Source organism: Crocodylus porosus, unplaced genomic scaffold (genome assembly GCF_001723895.1).
Source record: "Crocodylus porosus isolate Cpor-Errol unplaced genomic scaffold, CroPor_comp1, whole genome shotgun sequence".
Lineage (NCBI taxonomy): Eukaryota > Metazoa > Chordata > Crocodylia > Crocodylidae > Crocodylus > Crocodylus porosus.
This window is the reverse complement of record NW_017728910.1, coordinates 7,520,536-7,539,525: the sequence shown is the minus strand read 5'-3', so window position 1 is coordinate 7,539,525 and position 18,990 is coordinate 7,520,536. Positions and strand designations below refer to the sequence as shown.

The window sequence follows — 18,990 nt, the reverse complement described above, 5'->3', positions numbered from 1 at the left end:
TTATTGTGGATGGGCACAACACTGGCCTGCTTCCAGTTGTCAGGGACTTCTCCAGAGTGCCAAGAGTTGTGGAAGAGTTTTGCCAGGGGTCCTGCAATGACTTTGGCCAACTCTTTCAGCACTTGGATGAAGATCCTCCGGTCCTGCTGACTTGTATACATCTAATTTTATTAACTGGTCATACACCAATTCTATGGCAATAGTGGGAAGGCGATTATTCCTACTGTGCTCATCCTCTACTCTACCTGGCGTGGTTTTCCCCTTGGTCCAGTGACAGACCGAGGCAAAGTAATCATTCAGGAGTTCAGCTTTCTCCTAGGTACTGGTAACTAGCTCTCCTGAGTTGTTGAGCCATAGCCCCACACTCCATCATGGGAGGTTTTTAAAATCCAGCTAGACAAGGCTTTGCTTGAGATAATCTAATTGGGAATGGGCCTGCTTTGGGCAGGGGGATGAACTAGATAACCTCTTGAGGCCCTTTTCAACCTTAGAATCACAGAAAGTTAAGTGCTTCTTTTCAGGAGGAAGCTGCTTTGAAGATGATGAATGGAACATGTCTGAACATGCAGGATCTTCATTTCTTATTTCATACGTCCTTCTTAAGGACTAATCTCCCTGTCTATATCTTTTGGGTAGACTTCTGTACTACTTAGTCTCATAAAAATGCCTGAGTGAAAAATATAGTTGTTACTTCATGGAATTATTGTACTTTTAATGCAGCTGTGGTATAAAATAATGGCTGAAACTGGTTGATCTTCCTTTTACAGTTTCACTTTTAAAGCATCTTTAAGTGCATGAGCTATAGTGCAGCAACTGCATTGACTTCTTTTGTTCAGGGCCCCCAAATTTTGCTTTAATACAAGTATATATTTAAATATGCACATTCTTTTCTTTCCCACTTAGTAATGGCACCTGTATACATTACAGTTCCATCAGGAAGGCTTATAATCACCTCTGCATGAAATATTTAAAAAGGGAAAAACTTTAGATTAATGTTTATTTTTAGTAAAAGACAAAAAGACGATTCAAAAACTATAAACAGAACCTAAAACACTGATATGAAGCCCACTGAATGGAATTTTAAAGTGGAACTAAATATACTTTGGGGACCAGTTCTGTTGTGCTTAAGTTTATACAGATCTAAGTATCCATTAAAAAATTAAGTGTAATAGACTGTTGATCAAAAATAGATCATGCAAATAGATTATGCAAATTTTGGCTTTTGTTCAAATACTGAAATATCTATATCTGTCTAAAGCTTTGTAGATATCCATTTACAAAAAGTTACAAAACATACATTTTTTTCTATACAAAACAGGCAAAACAACAATTATACAATGAAAATATTCATTAGAAAGATTTCAGTTTCTTTTGGACAGGAAATGTTGCATTCAGCAGCATCCAACAGCACCAAGTTCAGCAAGTCCTTTAGATGCAATCACTTTTGGGTTTGTTGCAACACTTTTTGTTGTGTTGTATGTTTTATAAATTCCAATTAATCTATCTGCAATCTCGAACATATTATTTCGCAGAGAGATGATGATAAATTGTGCATTTTTTGTTTGCTCCTGAAATGGAAAACATTTGCGTTATTTTACATTATTTTAAGGTCCATACTCTTTTGTAGTGATATTATAGGAAATAAGTCTTATATTTACAACTGTACTTTAGAAAAGGATATCCTTCTAATAATTACAACTATTTAGCAATTTTTCAAGTGCTGACTGGCCAAAATTTCTATGGAGCTTGACAAAATTTGGACCTTGCAGGAAAGTAATCCCAATTCCATATGTACTTAAATACACTGGTCTTCTTTTGCCCATGTGAATAATTCCATTGAAGTTACTCTCATTTCCTCTTTCTTCTGATTCCATAAAGCTTATTTATCATTGAGGATAGCTGTACTGACTAGCAAGGCGGCAAGATGCTAAACTATCAGTTAGAACGGGTCAAACAGTGGTTCTCAACCTTCTTAGGACTTGTCTCACCTCAGAAAAATGTCAGCTCTTAGTTTTCATGCATTTTTTTTACTACAAAAAATGATAAAGCAATTCTATCATTGCACAGATCTCAACACAACAGTTCAGAATGTTTTTTAATGTTGTGGATTCCTATTTGAAATCTCTGGCTACGTCCATATGGAGTAGGGGCATGCGGTCGCCGCAGGGAAAAAAGCAGTGGTACAAATTTGTCCCACCTTTTTGCCCCAACACACACCCCTGCACGTGGGGTTAGTGCACAGAAAAACGCTCTGGGTCAGGTAGGGGAGACTGACTCTAGCACCTGGGTTGGCCCTAGCAGCCTTACCTGGGGTCTTGGGGCTCCAGCAGCAGTGATCTGAGCATGCAGAACCTAGCTGGCAGCTGGAGCACAGCTTTGGCCAGCCAGGCTCTGGCTTTAGGCTGCACATGCTGCTGCCATGTGTGCTGCCCCACTTTTTCTGGTGCAGTTTTTTTTGACACTAGAATCTCCCTGTGTCAAAAAACCCAGCATGCTGCTAATTAGCAGTGTGGCAAATGCCTGCATGCACATGCAATTTGCAGCACTGCAGACGGGTCTGTGGTGCCACAAACAGTACATGTGTGCTCGTCTGGATGTGCCCTCTGGGTTTATCTTGTGAATCATGTTGGTACACCTAACAGTGCTAACACTGCATGGCACCTTTGGTACCATGGTACCCTGGTTGTGAATCAGAGAATTGTATTTTCCTAGATAGGAGGGAAGTGGGGTGGAACAAGGGGTCTTCTGCTATTACAGAATAAATATGCAGTGCAAGGTGAATGACAATGAATAGAACTTAAGGTTATATATATTTTGCTACATCTGAAGAGTTAAAATATAGTTAGTGGTAGAATAGCAGGTTCTACCAGGAGTCCAGGAGACATGGGCCATGAACCTGATATAGCTATCTATGCAGGGTTGGTCCAGCTGGGGCCTGGTACAGCTGCGTGGGGCTTTGAAATTTGGTGGTGGGGAGCAATAACAGTGTTTGCAGACCTGCAGGAAGACCCACAGACCAGTTTGCAGGGTGCTATGGGTCAGATATGGTTGAGCCATGCTGCACTGGATGAACCACTACGAGTGACAGCTGGCAGTCCATGAAAACGCAGTGAGTGGTGCATGCTGATTGCACAAAAATGGAGAATTTAATGAAGTTAATCACAGAGAATATGGAGTTTGATTTGGTATGAAGTATTAGTGAAGTTGCTAAATTTTAATAATAATAAAACTAATTCAGCAAAAAGCTCTGTTATCCAGCATCCCCCGGGAATGGGGAATGCTGGTTAATCAAATGTGCACTGTGTGGTGCACTCCCTGGCATCAGTGTGCCAGGGGACAGGGAGGGGGGGCCCCACGTAGGCTTTTTTGCACCAGGCTATGGGCCAAAGAATTGTAGAACTTGGCTCTCAGTGGCCAAACTGGAAGTGGGACTTCCAGTTTCGCTTTTGCCGCATCCCTCAGATGCTGGTTAGTGGAGCTTTCCAGCTGATAAAGTGCTGGATAACACCTTTTGCTGTAATAATAAATGAAAACAAGTTTCCCTGTCTCATCCAATTTTCTACACAGATTAGGACTAACTTTTCAACTTCAGTGGAAATTAATTTTGTTACACAAAACAAAGCAGCATGCTGACATGCATGTTGGATGTAACCACAATTCCATGGTGGGATCCCTTTACTTTTAATCAAGCTGTGTGTGATCTTTTAATTAACTTTAAAAATATAATTATAGTGGAATTATCCATTTCTTATCCATGTGTTCACTATCTTGGTTTTAAAGCTCTTCCAGTATGTTTGTTAAATTTCAGAGAACCACATTTTCCACTTCTGAATTATAACTAGAATAATTAATTACATGTGTTTTTTTGTTATAAATCTTTAAGTGTGATTGATTATCTTGATTAATAAGAATTTAAGATAAAGCCTCAGAAAAGGTAGTTGCAAGAAATCAGATTAAAAAAAGAAATCAGAGGGTGAATCTAGGGCATTCCTTGTAGTTTAAAAGGGAAGCTCAGATTAATGTAACAAAATGAAAACATGAATATTTCCTCTTCATCCTTAAAATAGTGGAATGACACAGTGGAACTCTTTTCTTTCTTTCCTGCCCATGGCAGGGGGTCAGACTTGATGATCTGCTCAGGCCCCTTCCGACTCTACCAACTATGAAACTCCAGACTCCATGACAGCATCCTGTTAGTCTAAGAGGCCAGGATTGGTGGAAGACTAACTGCACGTATGGAATTTTTGGTAAGTGAACGTCTAAAAATTGCACAGGAAACTTAAGATCTTCCTTAAGACCTTTCTTAAGAATCTAGCAAACCCAAACCCTTTAAGTTAGAAGTTGTATTTCTCCAAAGGGCTCAGCATTCAACAGCTCAAGAACAGGGGACACTAAAAAGAGAACCCCCTTTTCAACATCTGTCTTATTTAATTAGTGCTAAATCGAACTCTCAGAGTTTGCAAATTCTGAAAATTTTCATAAATACTTGAGCCTACACTGAAAATCTGTTAAACTTGGTACCGTAACCATAACTGTAAGAGATCAATTCTGGGAGATAAGTTATTTTGCTAACTGCTGTTATCTAGTTCTACTAGAGAAGTACTTACATATATGTAAAATGCTACAATGGACACATTTTTGAAGTCGAGGGCTGCATCTATTTCATCCATGAAATAAAGTGGAGTTGGCTTGTAGTGATGGAGAGCAAAAACCAAGGCCAGGGAACTAAGGGTTTTCTCTCCTCCTGATAAGTTAAATATCTTCTTCCAACTCTTCTTTGGTGGTCGAACACTGAAAAAGATGGGAGAATTTGTAACTTCTGAATTTACTCTAATCAATAGTTATTAAAATGAAAATATTTTATTAGTTAATGTGTAAAATCTCCATGCCTCAAGAGATCATATTCAAATTATTGTAAGATAGATCCCCCGATACGAATCTCAATCTTTACAATTTTTATATGAATGCATTGTAATAAGATGGTTATACAGCTACAGTCATTTGTGCCCCACAGAACAGAATCCATAGCATTACCCTTGTGTTGTTCAACACCAGGGTTGCGTCCACAACACATTTAGACTAGTGCATATCAGCCTTTTACATCAGCATAACCAAGGAGTGGACAAAAGACGTGCAGCTATACACTACTGCAACTTACTTGCATGTGGTGCAGAATTATACTGGGAGAAATGGGAGTAAAACCCATGTGTAAAGGCTGTGTGCTTGGGCCTGTTCCAAGGTAGTCATTTGTTATAGGCATATAGGGTGTTGCCTGCTCCCCACCACAGGAAGGGGATGGCAAACAGCTACCTTTGAACAACTGGTTGTCCATCTGCTTTGTATAAAAGTAATGTAAATTACCCTGGTGTAAATGTATTGTATGTCCAGCAGTCCCCAGCCTCACACAATGCGGTGGACTGACTTACGGAAGGAAAAGATATGTTATGAAGTTAGTCACTTTGTTCCCTTTATCCTGCAAATGGTGGAAAATCAGACAGGTTGTTTATGGTCTGAATTTTCATCTCTCGTGGTGCTAACCCAATGTATTTTTACAATTTTTTTTCTTGACCAAACATCTCTCCAAGCAAGTGTAAGCCTATTCATTTAGTTACAGTAAAATTCAACATTAGTTCAATTTTAATTTTGAAACAGTGCAGTAAAATACCTCTCTTGCTATTCATACCATTACTAGCTAGAAAGAAAAGATCACCTGGTTCAAAAGAGATTTTCATTAATTTTTAAACATATAAATTATTATTAAGAAAGAATACCATGATTATAAATGACTTTTGCATGACCAAATGTTTGACCAACCTAAAAACAATTCCTTCTGAGAAAGGATCCAAACTGTCTACAAGCTCTAGTTCAGCATCTCCTCCTAAAGTAAGCATTTGGTAATTCTCCTTTAGTTTATTTGTTATTATATTAAATCCAGCCATAAACTCATTAAGTCTTTGTTTTCTAAGCTCTTCATAAGCTTGTCTAAAGTTGTCTCTCTCATTGGTAATTTCATCCAGCTCTGCCACGCGTTTCAAGTACAGTTCTTCCTAGAGAGAAAATAAAACCCACAAATAAAGTGGTCTGTAAAATTCAGTAGTTCTCAACCTTCTTACACTTGAGGCCCCCTTCCAAAACTTTTCAAAATGTAACAGCATCTCAGTAAAAAAAAGCTAATATACATAAACTTTTTATAGACGTGTACACAATTAATGTTAAATGATTAGATGATTATATTCATTCACCCCACTGCTACCAATACTGCACTTTTCATTTCAGCTCTGATGTACCTCCTGAAAACAGAGGTTCACAGAGCAGTTTCATGCCCCGCCCCCTGGTAGTTGCAGTAGAACTGCCCTGTATGCCCATCTTGGCTTTTTGACAGGAGGATCAAATCCTGGAAGTGGTAAATGATGCAAGCTTGTGTAAATATAGCAGTACATCCCAGCATGTCAGGTAGGGCTAGGGTAGGTAGAAACATAGGGAAGAGAGTACTATGGCAGGGGACATGTAATGAGGGAATACCAGGATAGATGCAAGTGTCAGACTACTCTTTGGTTGATCCAAATCAGCAGCGCTTCTATACATGCACTTTTTGCTTTCAAGTAGCAGAATGTGAGTTACAACCTCAACAGATGCTGTTGGCCAAAAATGATGATGTCTATGCTGCAGAGGGGCTGGCTGGGCACAAGGGCGCTTCAGTGTGGGGCAAGCTGGCAGGTAGAGCACCCTCGTGCCCTAGCGGGCCCCATCAGTGTCTACACGTGCATGGCTGTGCACTAAAAAATTCTGCTGCAGGATAATACTTGTATTGACAAGTACTAACCCAAGGCAGAGTTTATTCGGTTACTGTGCCCTAGTAGGGGTGCACATATACACACTGAGATGTTTACTGTGGAGCTAATTAGGCAGCTTCGTAGTAAATGTTTTGTACAGACGTACCCTTTGACAGATTAAGGAACAGAAAATGAAGTCAAGCTGCTACAAGGTGAATGAAAACAATGTAAAAAGCCTTACCTTCTCATTATATTCTGCAATGGCACCAAGATTTGGTTTCATCTCATGACACTGGGCCTCTAAAAGGGCTATTTGATTAATTATAATATCTGGATCTTTAATTGCTTCAAGCTCCTCTTGATTTAGAACAGGAAGTTCTTCAACTGGTTCTGCTTGTACATGGTGCAGTGATATTTTTGATATCTAAAAATCAATTTGTACAGTTACCCAACATGCTTATATTTGCCACCACTAGTTATCAAATGAACCCTGAAAAGTAGCTTTTACTACCAAATTTTACATTAATTAAAAAATATAATCAAGTCCTTCACTCAGTATGCATTTATAGTCACCCAATTTTAAATAAAAATCTGCCCCACCTCAATCTTAAGGCCTGGTCCCAGTTCAGTTTACCTTCTTATGGAAAACATCTGAAAAAGCAGGCAGGCTTGTGCTTTGTCCACCACCCTTCCAACATGTGATGAAAGCTAGAAGACTACATATGTTGCTCTTAAATTCTTCTCAAAACATTCATACAGAATTCTGAGACAGTGTCTTTGGGCCTCATGGGTAGCCATAATGAGTAAATGTGCACTCCGTTGGTGTTGATCAGATCATTCAGCATTTGGGCAACTATCTTTAGGGCTGCGTGCTTTCAGTAACCGAGGGCATAAGAACTTATTGTGCTTCAACTCATAAGGAGTGTTTGTATATCCACTAGAGGTGTGCAAAACAGGCTGTATTTGATTCCAATTCAGCCTGAACTGGGAAGTGATTAAAATCGTTGATTTGGATCACTGTCCCCGATTTTGATTTGGCTGAATCCAAATCTGAAGATTTGATGCTGATTTGGAGAATCAACAATCCAGCCATGGACACAGCTTTAAATGTTTTTTCTACATACCATGAGGTACCAGGTATGGTTTGTGTGGCCCCCCCCCCCCCCACTCCTGTGGGACACTCCATCCGCCCCAGCATCTCAGTATTCAAGAGCCACCTTCAGGTATGTAGAAAAAACATTTAAGGCTGTGTTTATGTCTGAATCGTCAAATCTTTCCAAATTGATTCAGAGAGATTAAAGGGTCTTCTGATTTGATTTGGAGATTCAGCCACCGAATCTGGCTAAATCTCTACCGAATGAAATCAGGGACTGAAGCTTCGCACAGCCCTAATGTCCACCCTTATCTGGACAAAGCGAAAGATATATTAGAGAACTTATTTCATTGAGGGGTAAGCTGCTCCACCTAAACTCTCATTATGGGCTAAGAGTAGGGGCAGAAACTGTTACTGCATGGATGCTGATGCATAAACCCCTGCCTGCTGCTAATTGCAGGTTTACACACCCTGGAAATTGCTGAACTGGAAGGACAGGAAAACATGTAAATGTGAGTAGACTGACTTTCCACTCGCTCTCATCCATAGCCCTGTGACTGGCGTTGAGTGAGATGATGCAAGCCACAGCTTCATAACACAACAATCTGCAAGCACACAAACTATAATGGATTGGAGTACCTATCCTATATTTTAGTCATTAACAAATTATTTTAAACCAAACATTTCTTACCTCCTTTTGCCAATATTTTATCTTTGATTGATGCTCAGCAACATGACTGTCTATTTGTTCAATTTTAAGCCTTATACTAAGGGCCTCTTTCTGAAGAACATGTTCATCCTCTTGAATTGACTTCATTGTGTGAAGTAGATTACGATGCTGCTCCTGAACCTCTGGTAATGACTCCTAAGCAGAGACACCAAAATATTTAAAAAGCTGAAATTCAAACTTGTTTGGGAAAAGCTTGCACTTATAGTACTGCAATTAAAAATATATATAGTTTCTAGAGTTACAAATGAATGCCATTTAAGATGAATATACAACAAAGAATCATTTTTGCTTAGTGTTTGTATTTAACTTTCTGAATCTAAATGATAGCACTCCATACAATTTACAACTATGTTAGAAATCTTTGTTTCTATTAGCAGAGCTGAGTTATATACATGCTGCACAGGTATGCTTTGGAATAAAGGCAGGTGCAAGGAAGGCTTCCAAGAACCTTCACACATCAGGCTGCCTGGTACTTCTTCCATGATCCTTGACTATTGTCCAGCTAAGGTAGGGTTGCAGTAGGATGCTCACTAAGGTCTAACACTACATGACTTCCCTCTTCTTTCTGGAAGAGTCAAGATGACAAGACAGAAGCAGCATTACTCTTGGATATGAAAAAAAGAACAAATCCCAAATCTTTTTTAAAAGGGCCAAATCTGAAGCTTAAAAATTCTCAAAGTTATCTTTTTTATGGAACACTTCCAAAAGTCTAGCAAAACCAGAGGGTTTGCAAGGCTTCTAAGATGTCAAATGTTAACAAAATACTATTAAAGCTTAGGAAAGGCTGCTTGTCACAAAATGCTTTTAAGGGTATAGTTTCTTATAATTTTATAAGCAGAGCTCATGAATAACTCTTACAAACTCTGTTCTCTCCAAAGAGGTACACAGATATTACACATACTTCAGCTTGTTTGCAGTCGTTCATAACTTCAGTAGCTTTTTCTTCCAGTGTCGTCAGCATTTTTGTTAGATCATCTATTTCCTTCTCATTATCTCCAATTTCCTTCTCAGTGCAAAGAACAGACTCCTCAGATTTTTTCAGATTTCTGAATAAGTAGGTATTCAAGATATTTGTATATTCATGTAAGTACAACATGGATCTAGAAGAGCATAACTGGTCTTTTTTGCAAAGAAAATAAGCTATAATCTGATAATCAACAAATAAGTAATACAATCCCTTACTTAGAGATCTACTTAAAGCACATGGAGGCAAAGTAAAAATCATGGCCTGCTTGCAGCACTCCCCCGTTAGCCCAGGCATCCCCGCCCTTTGTTGCCAATTGGCTAAGGGCTGCCCCTCATGTGGCTCAACCCCTTCACTGATTGGCTGAGAGGGGCGGGACCACCCAAAAAGCAGCCCCACTATTGGTCAATCAGCGGTGGAAGGAGGCGGCTGCCATCTTGGCTGCTTCCATTCGTGCCAGCAGCTACCATCCTGGGAGGCTGGGCATCTGCAGCAGCTGGCTCCCACTGGGAAGACAGCTTTTGTTTTTGGCAAGTTTCTTCCCCCCGGCAATTCCATAGAACATTGTGAGGAATGCCAGTTTTCATGGTGACTGTGGAAACTTAAATTTAAAAATTAAACCCATCTGCAATGCAACTGTGTTTTTGCATTCTACTTAATCATAAATTTATGCATCAGAATCTTAATTTAAGTTGAAAACCAGAAATTTGATTCTAAATGATACTAAAATGGTTGATATGTAGCCACTGGTAGCTTGCTTTAATGCCTACATTTTCTCAAGTGTCATATAAGCCTATTTATGAGTTAAGGCAATAATTTTTAATCTTATCTACCATAATAAATTTCATATTGTAAAATAGAAGCTGTATAAGCCCACCCCAGGTCATATCTAGTCATAAATAAAGGTGATGAAAAATGGTAATAAATTTGATAAATTATTAGTAAAGATATATGTCAATACAATGATCATGATCAAAACACTAATTACAATCTTAGATTCTTAAATTGGAGCACATAAATGTTTACTATACCTGTCTGCAGTCTTGATTGCCACCTGGGCTTTAGTAACAGCAGAAGTATACTTATCTATTTCCTTATTTATCTTATCAAGTTTGTCTTGCTGAGCTTTAAGTTTATGATTATTGATTTCAATTATGAGATTATGTAATCTTTTAACTTCACTTTCTACTTTACCAGCCTTTCCAGCAACACATTCATAATCTGTCAAAAAAAAGTTTGAGTGAAAGAAATGATCAGACAAAATAGCTACTTCTTAATTACAGTCTCCAAGCAAAATTTAATCATAGGACTTCTGAATGCTAAGAACATAAGTAGGTACCATACTGTCTGACCAATGATCCATCTAGCTCAGTATCCCATCTCCACACAGGAGTGTATGATTTAAAGGAAGTACACTGAAATGAGTATATCTAGAATGATTTATCCCCTGTTCATTTCCTCTCTGGCACGATGACGATCTTTTGGGTTAAGTGATTTTTCAGGAACTTAAAACAGCATGGAATAGGTACTTAATTAAAAAAGCCCAGGTGTCAAACCCTATTTTTAAGTCAACAAGCTTTTAAAAATGTTAACCTACTTCTACAAACTTTTAACTATTACTTTTAGAATTAGTAGTTAACTTTTGAAAGTGATAATTAGAACTCTCTTTTTCTAAAGGAAAAAAAAAAAAAGTTACTTTTGTAAGAGACCAGAGACAAGTTTTACATCTACATTAGATCAAACAAATTAACTTGGGCTGCTGACAGAAGTTCAGTTAAAGGCCTGATAAGGTAATATGCCTGATCCCAACAACAGCACCTCCTGCCATGCCATATGTGCACAGTAGGAAGTGCAACTGTCAGACTTGGGCTCAAATCCTAAGCATGCCTTATTGCCAGTACAGGGAGTCAGGGTGCCAGTGAGTTGATGGGCACTTCCGGTCCTGGGAATACACTGAAACCCTTCAAGACTGATTAGCTGACTTGCACTCCCAGCCCTGGTAACAAACTGAACATAAGAGCAGTGGTGTAAGGCACAATGGGAACCAGCCATAAAGTTACCATGCATTTTATGCAATAACGTTATGGTTTATTCCCTGTTATCGCACCAGTAATTGCATGAGTGTGCGGCTGGATTGCTTCTTAAGATGTGATTAACTATGTAATCACATTTTCAGTATAATGTCTGCCAGGCGCTTTAGAGATGGTCACTCTCTAAAAACAATCCCTTTAGAAATCCCTAAAGCAGGAACAGACTTCTTGAAGCAGCAAACTGCCTAGAACTCTTTTAATGAAGTTTTTTCCCTCTGCCCACAGGGGTTCATAATAATGAGGTAGCACTGTGTTTCAACCTATAAATTTTGGTTTAACATTGACATTATTATTTTTCATTATGTTCTTAGAGTAAACAGGGCTATACTAGAACACATGGGATTGATACAGTACCAATAGTAAAGAATGTAATAAATATTTTTTCCAATTTAGGTTTAAATAGATATTCTGACTCTTGACATTGCTTACTTTGCAGAAAGCTCTTGTTTGAATTGCTGCAGTGTGTAGTGTCAACTGCAAAGTGTCACGCAATAAGCAAACTAGAGTAGTGCTAAACCAAAATCAAAATCGATACTCCAACAAAAGTGTCTCTGTCCCATTAATAAACCCCAGAATTATTAATAAATATAAATGAAAACAAAAAATGTTGGTTAAGCAAAATTACATTTCCTTAGGACCCCCTTTGCAGTAAAGTCATTAAGATGACTCATCCAATACAGATTTATTAATATTCAAAAAGCAAGTTTTAGCCTAAATGAAAGATGAACCTGGACTACTGACAATAATGAGAAAAGGACCATCTAAAAACATATCCCCTTGGAATATAAGGCGGCCCTTCATTAGAAAAAAATATATACCCAAACTGATCAAGCTGTAATACCCCAATTCGTGATTGATAATGAATGTCACCGTAAGTTTCATCTCTAACCAAATATCCCTAATCCAAAAGAGCAAAAATGCCGCCCAACCCCAAAACCACTATCACATACCTTTTTTGAAGGCATTAAGATTTTTTTCCAGGTCGTTCTGTTTGTTTTTGTCAGGAGCAGCAGCAATTACATTATCCTCAAGTTCCTTAAGTTGGTCTTTTAAGAGAACTTCTTGTTCTGATAAACTCTACAGAACAGAAGATTCTGTTAGGATACTAAACTTCTCATATTATGAAGTGTAAGGGGCTATTACACTTAAGAGTATGTTGGGGAAGCAAATTTCTATCATTCCCATGGAGAGGCCATGCAGCTCAGTAATAAAGTAAAGTAATACATTTGCTTACCTGTATGCTGGCTGTATACTTTTCTAAAGTGCTTCTCATTTCTTGAACACTTTGACGCAACTTTCTTATAGCATCTTCAAGCTCTACTTTCTCTTCCTGGTAGCACACTGCTTTTTTTGAATCATTTTGCAGCTGCAATTCCATTTTATTCACCTACACAAACATTAAATTTAAATATCAGTTCATATCGCACCATACTTTTAAATCACACTTTACAACAGAACAAGGCTTGTTTCGTACTCCAAAACAGCTAATAATTTCTGAAACAAAAAAGGACCTGAAGAGACACTTACAATATCAATTCAAGGAAGAAAGAACAAGATAAGTTGCATTTACTTTAAAGTAAAGAGGTTTAAGTGGATTTAATTAAATCTGATAAATAGATGATCTTTATTTGCACATGATCTTAGTCCCACTTTATTCTGGTTTATCCTAAGTTTGATCAGGAACAGATTTAAACTAAGTCAAAGAAAGCAATCAATCATGCAGAGGTATAACTGAAAAAAAAATAATGCAAATAAAACAGTGCATTTTAAGTAGAAGTTTTTTAACCTAAGGACTTTTTTTTCTAACTAAAGAAATAGGAAATGTAGAGACAAAGGCAAAAGTTTGAGGAAGAGACAGCATAATAAAATGGAATCAATAAAGGAAAATAATGATAAAGGATTCTGAAAAAGTAGGTGTAGAGGTTTGGTTGTAAGATGCACATAGATAACATTTCTACCACAACGTTTATGGTAAAAATGTAGTTAGAGATTTTGTGAATATGTGTTTCAATCCCAACCTCTATCCTTGTTTTCTGCTATTTAGGATTCCAAACTATTAAGAGATCTGAGGAACAGTTGAAACTGCTCTGCCTTTACAACCTTTGCTGTGAAGGCTCTCAGCACAAGGACAAAATGGCATATGCCAAAAGAGGAAGCCACATAGACTCAAAAGAATTGAAGTTAGTATATGTTTCTCTCTTTTTTTCTTGAACATCAACATAGGTCTTCATGTGACTGATAAACAGTGTCTTGTCTGAAAGAGAATCCTGGCTGCCCCTAAATAATTATTTACCATTTTGGTATTTGATATGGTAGCAGATCAAGGACACAAGATTTAGTACAAGGGAGTTAACTCCACTTAGCTACCTAACAAAATTCAAATAGAAGGTCCACGCTATACTCTAGTAGTAGACTCAGCTTTAATATTTAGAGTTATAATAAGACTGATATACACTGGAAAATGTATTTTGATATTCCCTGGGAGGAAAACCTTGAAACCAAGATGCTCCAGGGACAGCAATAAAAGGGTAATAACCTGAAAGGATTCATTTAGCAACATAACAGAACTCTTGAAATCCCTGAAGCGGTGTGAAATTTTTTTCCTAGGAGGAATGAGGTTTTCAAATAAAACATAAATTTGGATCTTTCAAACAAGTCTGACAACTTTGGGAATTAACTTGGGATGAGGTCTTAACATCATCTCATTTGTCAACTGTTGTGTAAGGAGTGAGTTTGTAGTAGTTATGGTGATGCAAGGCTGTCAAGAACAAAATGGTGAAGTACATTCAAGGAAGCAGGGTCCTATAAGGTATGAAAGTACACTATGAGATGCTACATTACAGGGTGGGTATTTTTGCTAATGTGTTAGTATAGGCACATCTTAAAAACCTCACTATCATGGGGTGATGAACTGAATGCAACTGCAGTGACATACATCATTCTTGGTAAATTGGACTTCAATGCAATTGAATGAAAATAGATTGTAGTTTTTTTGTAGATTTTTAAGGGGCCTCCAGTAGGTCAAACTATTTTGAGTGGCCCAAATAAAAGTCTTTCATTTAGAGGAGTAAATTTTCTTTAGGAAAAACTTTCTACTTTGTACTAGGATCCCTTGTACTTATAAGGAGTCTTTCAGGGTAGCACTCCACCAGTCATCATTTACACTGTCACATTTTATGACTGGAAGAAGTTTGGCTGAAGTACCTGACCTCCTGGTTCTAATATCAAACATGGTACTGTCTGGGAAACATATGAGAGCCTTAATAACCAGTAAGATTTGTTGGAAAGAATTGGCTCAATTAATATGGGGCTATAAAGATTAGAATATCTGTATTCTGCTTTGATTCTGCATATTACTTTTGGAATTAAGGGTCCATCGCAAGTGCATATATATGAGAACTTTATTCTATCATATGGAAAAGGAATCTTGCAGTTTCCCAGGCTGGTGCCTCTCTTGGAACAAAAGTTTTATTTTATAATGGTTACATGTTGATAATGAGATTTCTCAATGGTGAAATATTAGTTTGATGGATGCCTTCAGATATCATTCCTGGTTGGCAATGGACTGTCTATTCAGGAAGTATGTTAGACTACTAATGATTTGTGAAAGTAAGGATCTTAGGCTAAGAAACTTGACAGGATAAAGTTAAGGAGCCATAGGGAAAGAGGTTTTCTAAGTAGACATGTCAGAGAATTCAAGAACCTTGCAAAAATAGGATGATGCTTGAAGAACCTGAGGGTAAAGAAACGAAGCGTGTCCATTAAAAGGGGAGATGGGGTGTGCTAAACGTAACTATTATGTCTACATGATCCTGAAGCAATAGAAGAGAACTAAATCATGCTAACTTTGATCCTGGATGAAGCAATTTTGCTAAACTTCTATTTGTGTTCTTAGTTTGAGATAGAAAATTGTTATGTCTGTCTACACCCTGAGTCTCCTGTGAGTGATTGAGATCTACATTAATAGTACCAAGGCTTTGCTGGAGTAACTTTTATGTTCTGTGATTTATCTCCATGTAAGTTTCCAAAGTTCAGGGGTGAGAGGCATGGGTTGTATGTATACACATGCACCCAGATGAAGATAATGGGCCAACCTAAAGAAAAAGGGCTAGATCTGCAGGCTACAGTGTACAGAACTCTCAGTACTAGACTCTCTAATTCTAAATGAGTTAGCTTGTGGAGTCAAGTGAAGCACAGTCCCAGTAGCTATATTTGAGTATGGATGAAGGGAATGAAACAGGAGGTTGAGCAGACAGACTGGAGAATACTGGAGAACCTGGGCTATGATAGCAAATGCTCACAAGCGTCTCCAAGGCCTATCCATGATTCTATTTCTTTTCTCCCCCTGCTTAAGCTAAAATCTAGCTTGCACTGGCAACAACTGAAGCTTGGAGGAGGAATTCCTTTTATCTGTTCAAGTGTTTCAATTCTAGGAATTGACACATTTATTTTAGACTACCCCTGTCTGGTCAGGAAGACTACCTTCGGTCAGAAAGAGATGTTAAGTGCTGAAAAATAGCAAGAACGATCTAAAATTGAAATGAAAGGGATTTTCATTTTTAAGAAAATGCCGGTTATTTTACTTCAAGAAAAACATTGTACACGTGTTTTAAAGAGTAGAGCCAAATTTTTCCATCCACCAAAAAAATCTTGTAGGGACTTTTAAAAAAATTTTTGTAAAGTTCCCATCTTGGCTGCTCAGCTGACAGCTCTGCTCAGCAACAGTTCAATATTTTCAGTCCTTTCCTTGTTTTAGTTCTTTCCTTTAGTCAGCTCTTTATATATCCAGTATGGAGACAACATTCTGGGTCTAAGAAATATCAACCTATTCTAAGGCAGAGGATGTTACACATACAAATGTACATTAAAATCATTACAACCCATATTAGTTGTGTAAGAACAGAATAAAAGATAACAAAATGCTTTATAAATGTTAGTGTACACTACAGAGCAATCAGTGCAATTTGAAATATTTCAGTATCAGCTCTATCTATTGAACTCAGTGTTTTCCAGAGGTTGTATGTTACCAGAGATGTTACTTACCAATGTTGATTTGCTTCTGCATAGTGTTTACATATGAACCATCAAAATCAGAAAAAATAAATATAGTAAATAAATTTCACAAGAAATACTATTTCTACTTATATTAGAACTAACCTCCTCTTCTGAAATTTCAACCATGACTGAGGATCCCATTCTCCCCTTCAGTACTTTACCTCCACCACCAGTCATTGTTCCTAAAATGAAATGGGTAAAGATATTAGAATGATAAATTGATTTGATACCCCCTTAAAAAAATCACAAACAAAGACTTTTAGTTTTAAATTTTTAAATACCTGACTGTTCTATGATTTGTCCTTGCAAAGTTACTACTCTCCATCTTTTATTTTTTTGAAATGCTACTCTGGTGGCCTGTTCCAAGTTGTTGGCTACTAAAGTGTTACGTAATGCAAAATAAAAGGCTGGAAGAATCTTCTCATCTTTTACTTCTACTAAGTCAAATAGACGAGGAATATTTTCAGGAGTCTGGATTTTACTCATATGTTGTGTCCATTCCGACATCTATATGGAAAATAAAAATTTACAGTACATTAAAACACTAATTTTTCAGTTTAAAATAAATAAGATGCCTTTGAATGTATTTTTCCAGTAGTTTTCTGGCATTATACAGCTGCTGCAATGATCCTGACAGTGCAAATGGGCAATAACTGATATTAAAGGAGTGCTCTTATTTTCAGAATAAAAATGTCCAAGAAATAACTACATAAGTACTAATATTTGGGTTAAACTGTGAACAAATTCAGCGTCAAGTTATTTGTATAAGTAAACAAAAATATTTATTGTACATCACAGTGAAGATTTTTTTCCAGATAGAAGTCACTAAGGAGGGTAAATTTTGTGAAACAGATTCTCTATGCTGTTGAAAGTCCTAAAGCTCTGATATCCAATAGAAAAAAAAAAATCTAGCTTTACTCAACCTATGGGTTATGATGGTGGTATTAAGTACATTCTGTAACACAAGAAGAGTCAGTAGTATGACTTATCTCTAGAATACTAATACTTACTTTGTCCAAGGCTATAAATGTAGCAACTCCAATCCCTTGCCTTTTCAAGAAATTCACGCATTCCTGAGCTGTATCTATTGTATCAACAACAATGTAGTCTAAGGCACCACAAGATGATGAGATAGAAATATCATACTTCTCATCAATAGCTCCCAAGTCTCCCTAGTAATTGACAAAGGATAAAAACATTTTGATCAGCATGGTAATTGACAATGATATATTACCATCTTTTTGTTTTAATAAAAAAGACAAAAGAAATTTATTAATGCAACCCAACGTTCATAAATGTCTGGATGAGTGGTAACTGAATGATTCTTGCATTAAAAGCAATAAATATTATCAAATTAAAATACCTACACAAATTCACTTTACCATGCTACATTTCAATTTCTCTGTCTATAAAATGAAGCTTTATGATACAGGCCCTTCTTTGTAAAGCACAATAAAATTTACAAATAAAAAGATCTATAACATCTTTATATTATTAAATCGGCTCTATCATTCATTTTCTGTGGCCTTGAAAATTATTTCACTCACAGTTACTTAACCTCTGCCCCACCTTTCCCATTTCTGAAATGCACATAAATGTTTTTTATTTGGGGGAAGGAGTTGTGAGAATTCTCTCTCTATAGTAGTTTAAATATAGCATTATACATGTGCTAATAGTAAATTTGTTACCCAACTTTTTACCCTGCATTTGACTACTGTGAAATGGTATATTCAACTCCAGTTACCAGGTATGTTTCCAGTTTTAGCCCATTTTTTGCAGTACTCTCTATTTTGGTTTGAAGGGTTGCACTAGTGGTCCTGCCCACTAATTTCAGTCCTGCCTTTTAGATGATACCCTTTTGGAACTGTCCAACTTCTCTGAGAAAAGTGTTCAGTCAAATTTTGTTTTATAATCACCAACATAATAGTATACAGTTACAATGTACTATTTGAGCACTGTTTCCCTTCCCCCAATTCTGTAATACCAGTCTGAGCGGCTAGTTTTCATAATTCTGAACCTTTATCACTCAGAAAACTGTTCTTAGCAAAGCTCTGTGTTCTATAACGCAAGTAGGGCCTGGTTTAAATCACAATTTTGCATTTTTTGTGGGAAAAAAAATAAATAAAAAAAATCACAAAATTAAGCGATTTTCATGAAAAATGTTGATTTGCAACACAATGCCACAATATGGACTTTTGCTGGGAGTTCCTCAGCAAGCAGCCATATCATGGCATTTTGCTGCAACAAGATGGCTGCTACAGGCTGGGGAAAGCATTCCCCAGGCA

General features: G+C 37.3%; 1 protein-coding gene across 2 annotated transcripts in view; it reads right to left on the bottom strand.

The window, feature by feature from the left end:
• Nucleotides 1-979: 979 nt before the first annotated feature.
• Nucleotides 980-18,990, bottom strand: part of SMC4 (structural maintenance of chromosomes 4) — a 66,413-nt gene continuing 48,402 nt past the window's right edge. For both annotated transcript variants that reach the window (XM_019532666.1, XM_019532667.1), the window contains exons 13-24: nt 17,716-17,877; nt 16,987-17,212; nt 16,808-16,887; nt 12,885-13,037; nt 12,601-12,727; nt 10,592-10,781; nt 9,498-9,642; nt 8,558-8,731; nt 7,015-7,197; nt 5,815-6,047; nt 4,608-4,791; nt 980-1,568 (exon numbers count right to left, since the gene is read on the bottom strand). In XM_019532666.1, coding sequence (XP_019388211.1) covers nt 1,392-1,568; nt 4,608-4,791; nt 5,815-6,047; nt 7,015-7,197; nt 8,558-8,731; nt 9,498-9,642; nt 10,592-10,781; nt 12,601-12,727; nt 12,885-13,037; nt 16,808-16,887; nt 16,987-17,212; nt 17,716-17,877 — 2,034 coding nt within the window. In that variant the 3' untranslated portion in view covers nt 980-1,391. The remainder of the gene's footprint in view (nt 1,569-4,607; nt 4,792-5,814; nt 6,048-7,014; nt 7,198-8,557; nt 8,732-9,497; nt 9,643-10,591; nt 10,782-12,600; nt 12,728-12,884; nt 13,038-16,807; nt 16,888-16,986; nt 17,213-17,715; nt 17,878-18,990) is intronic.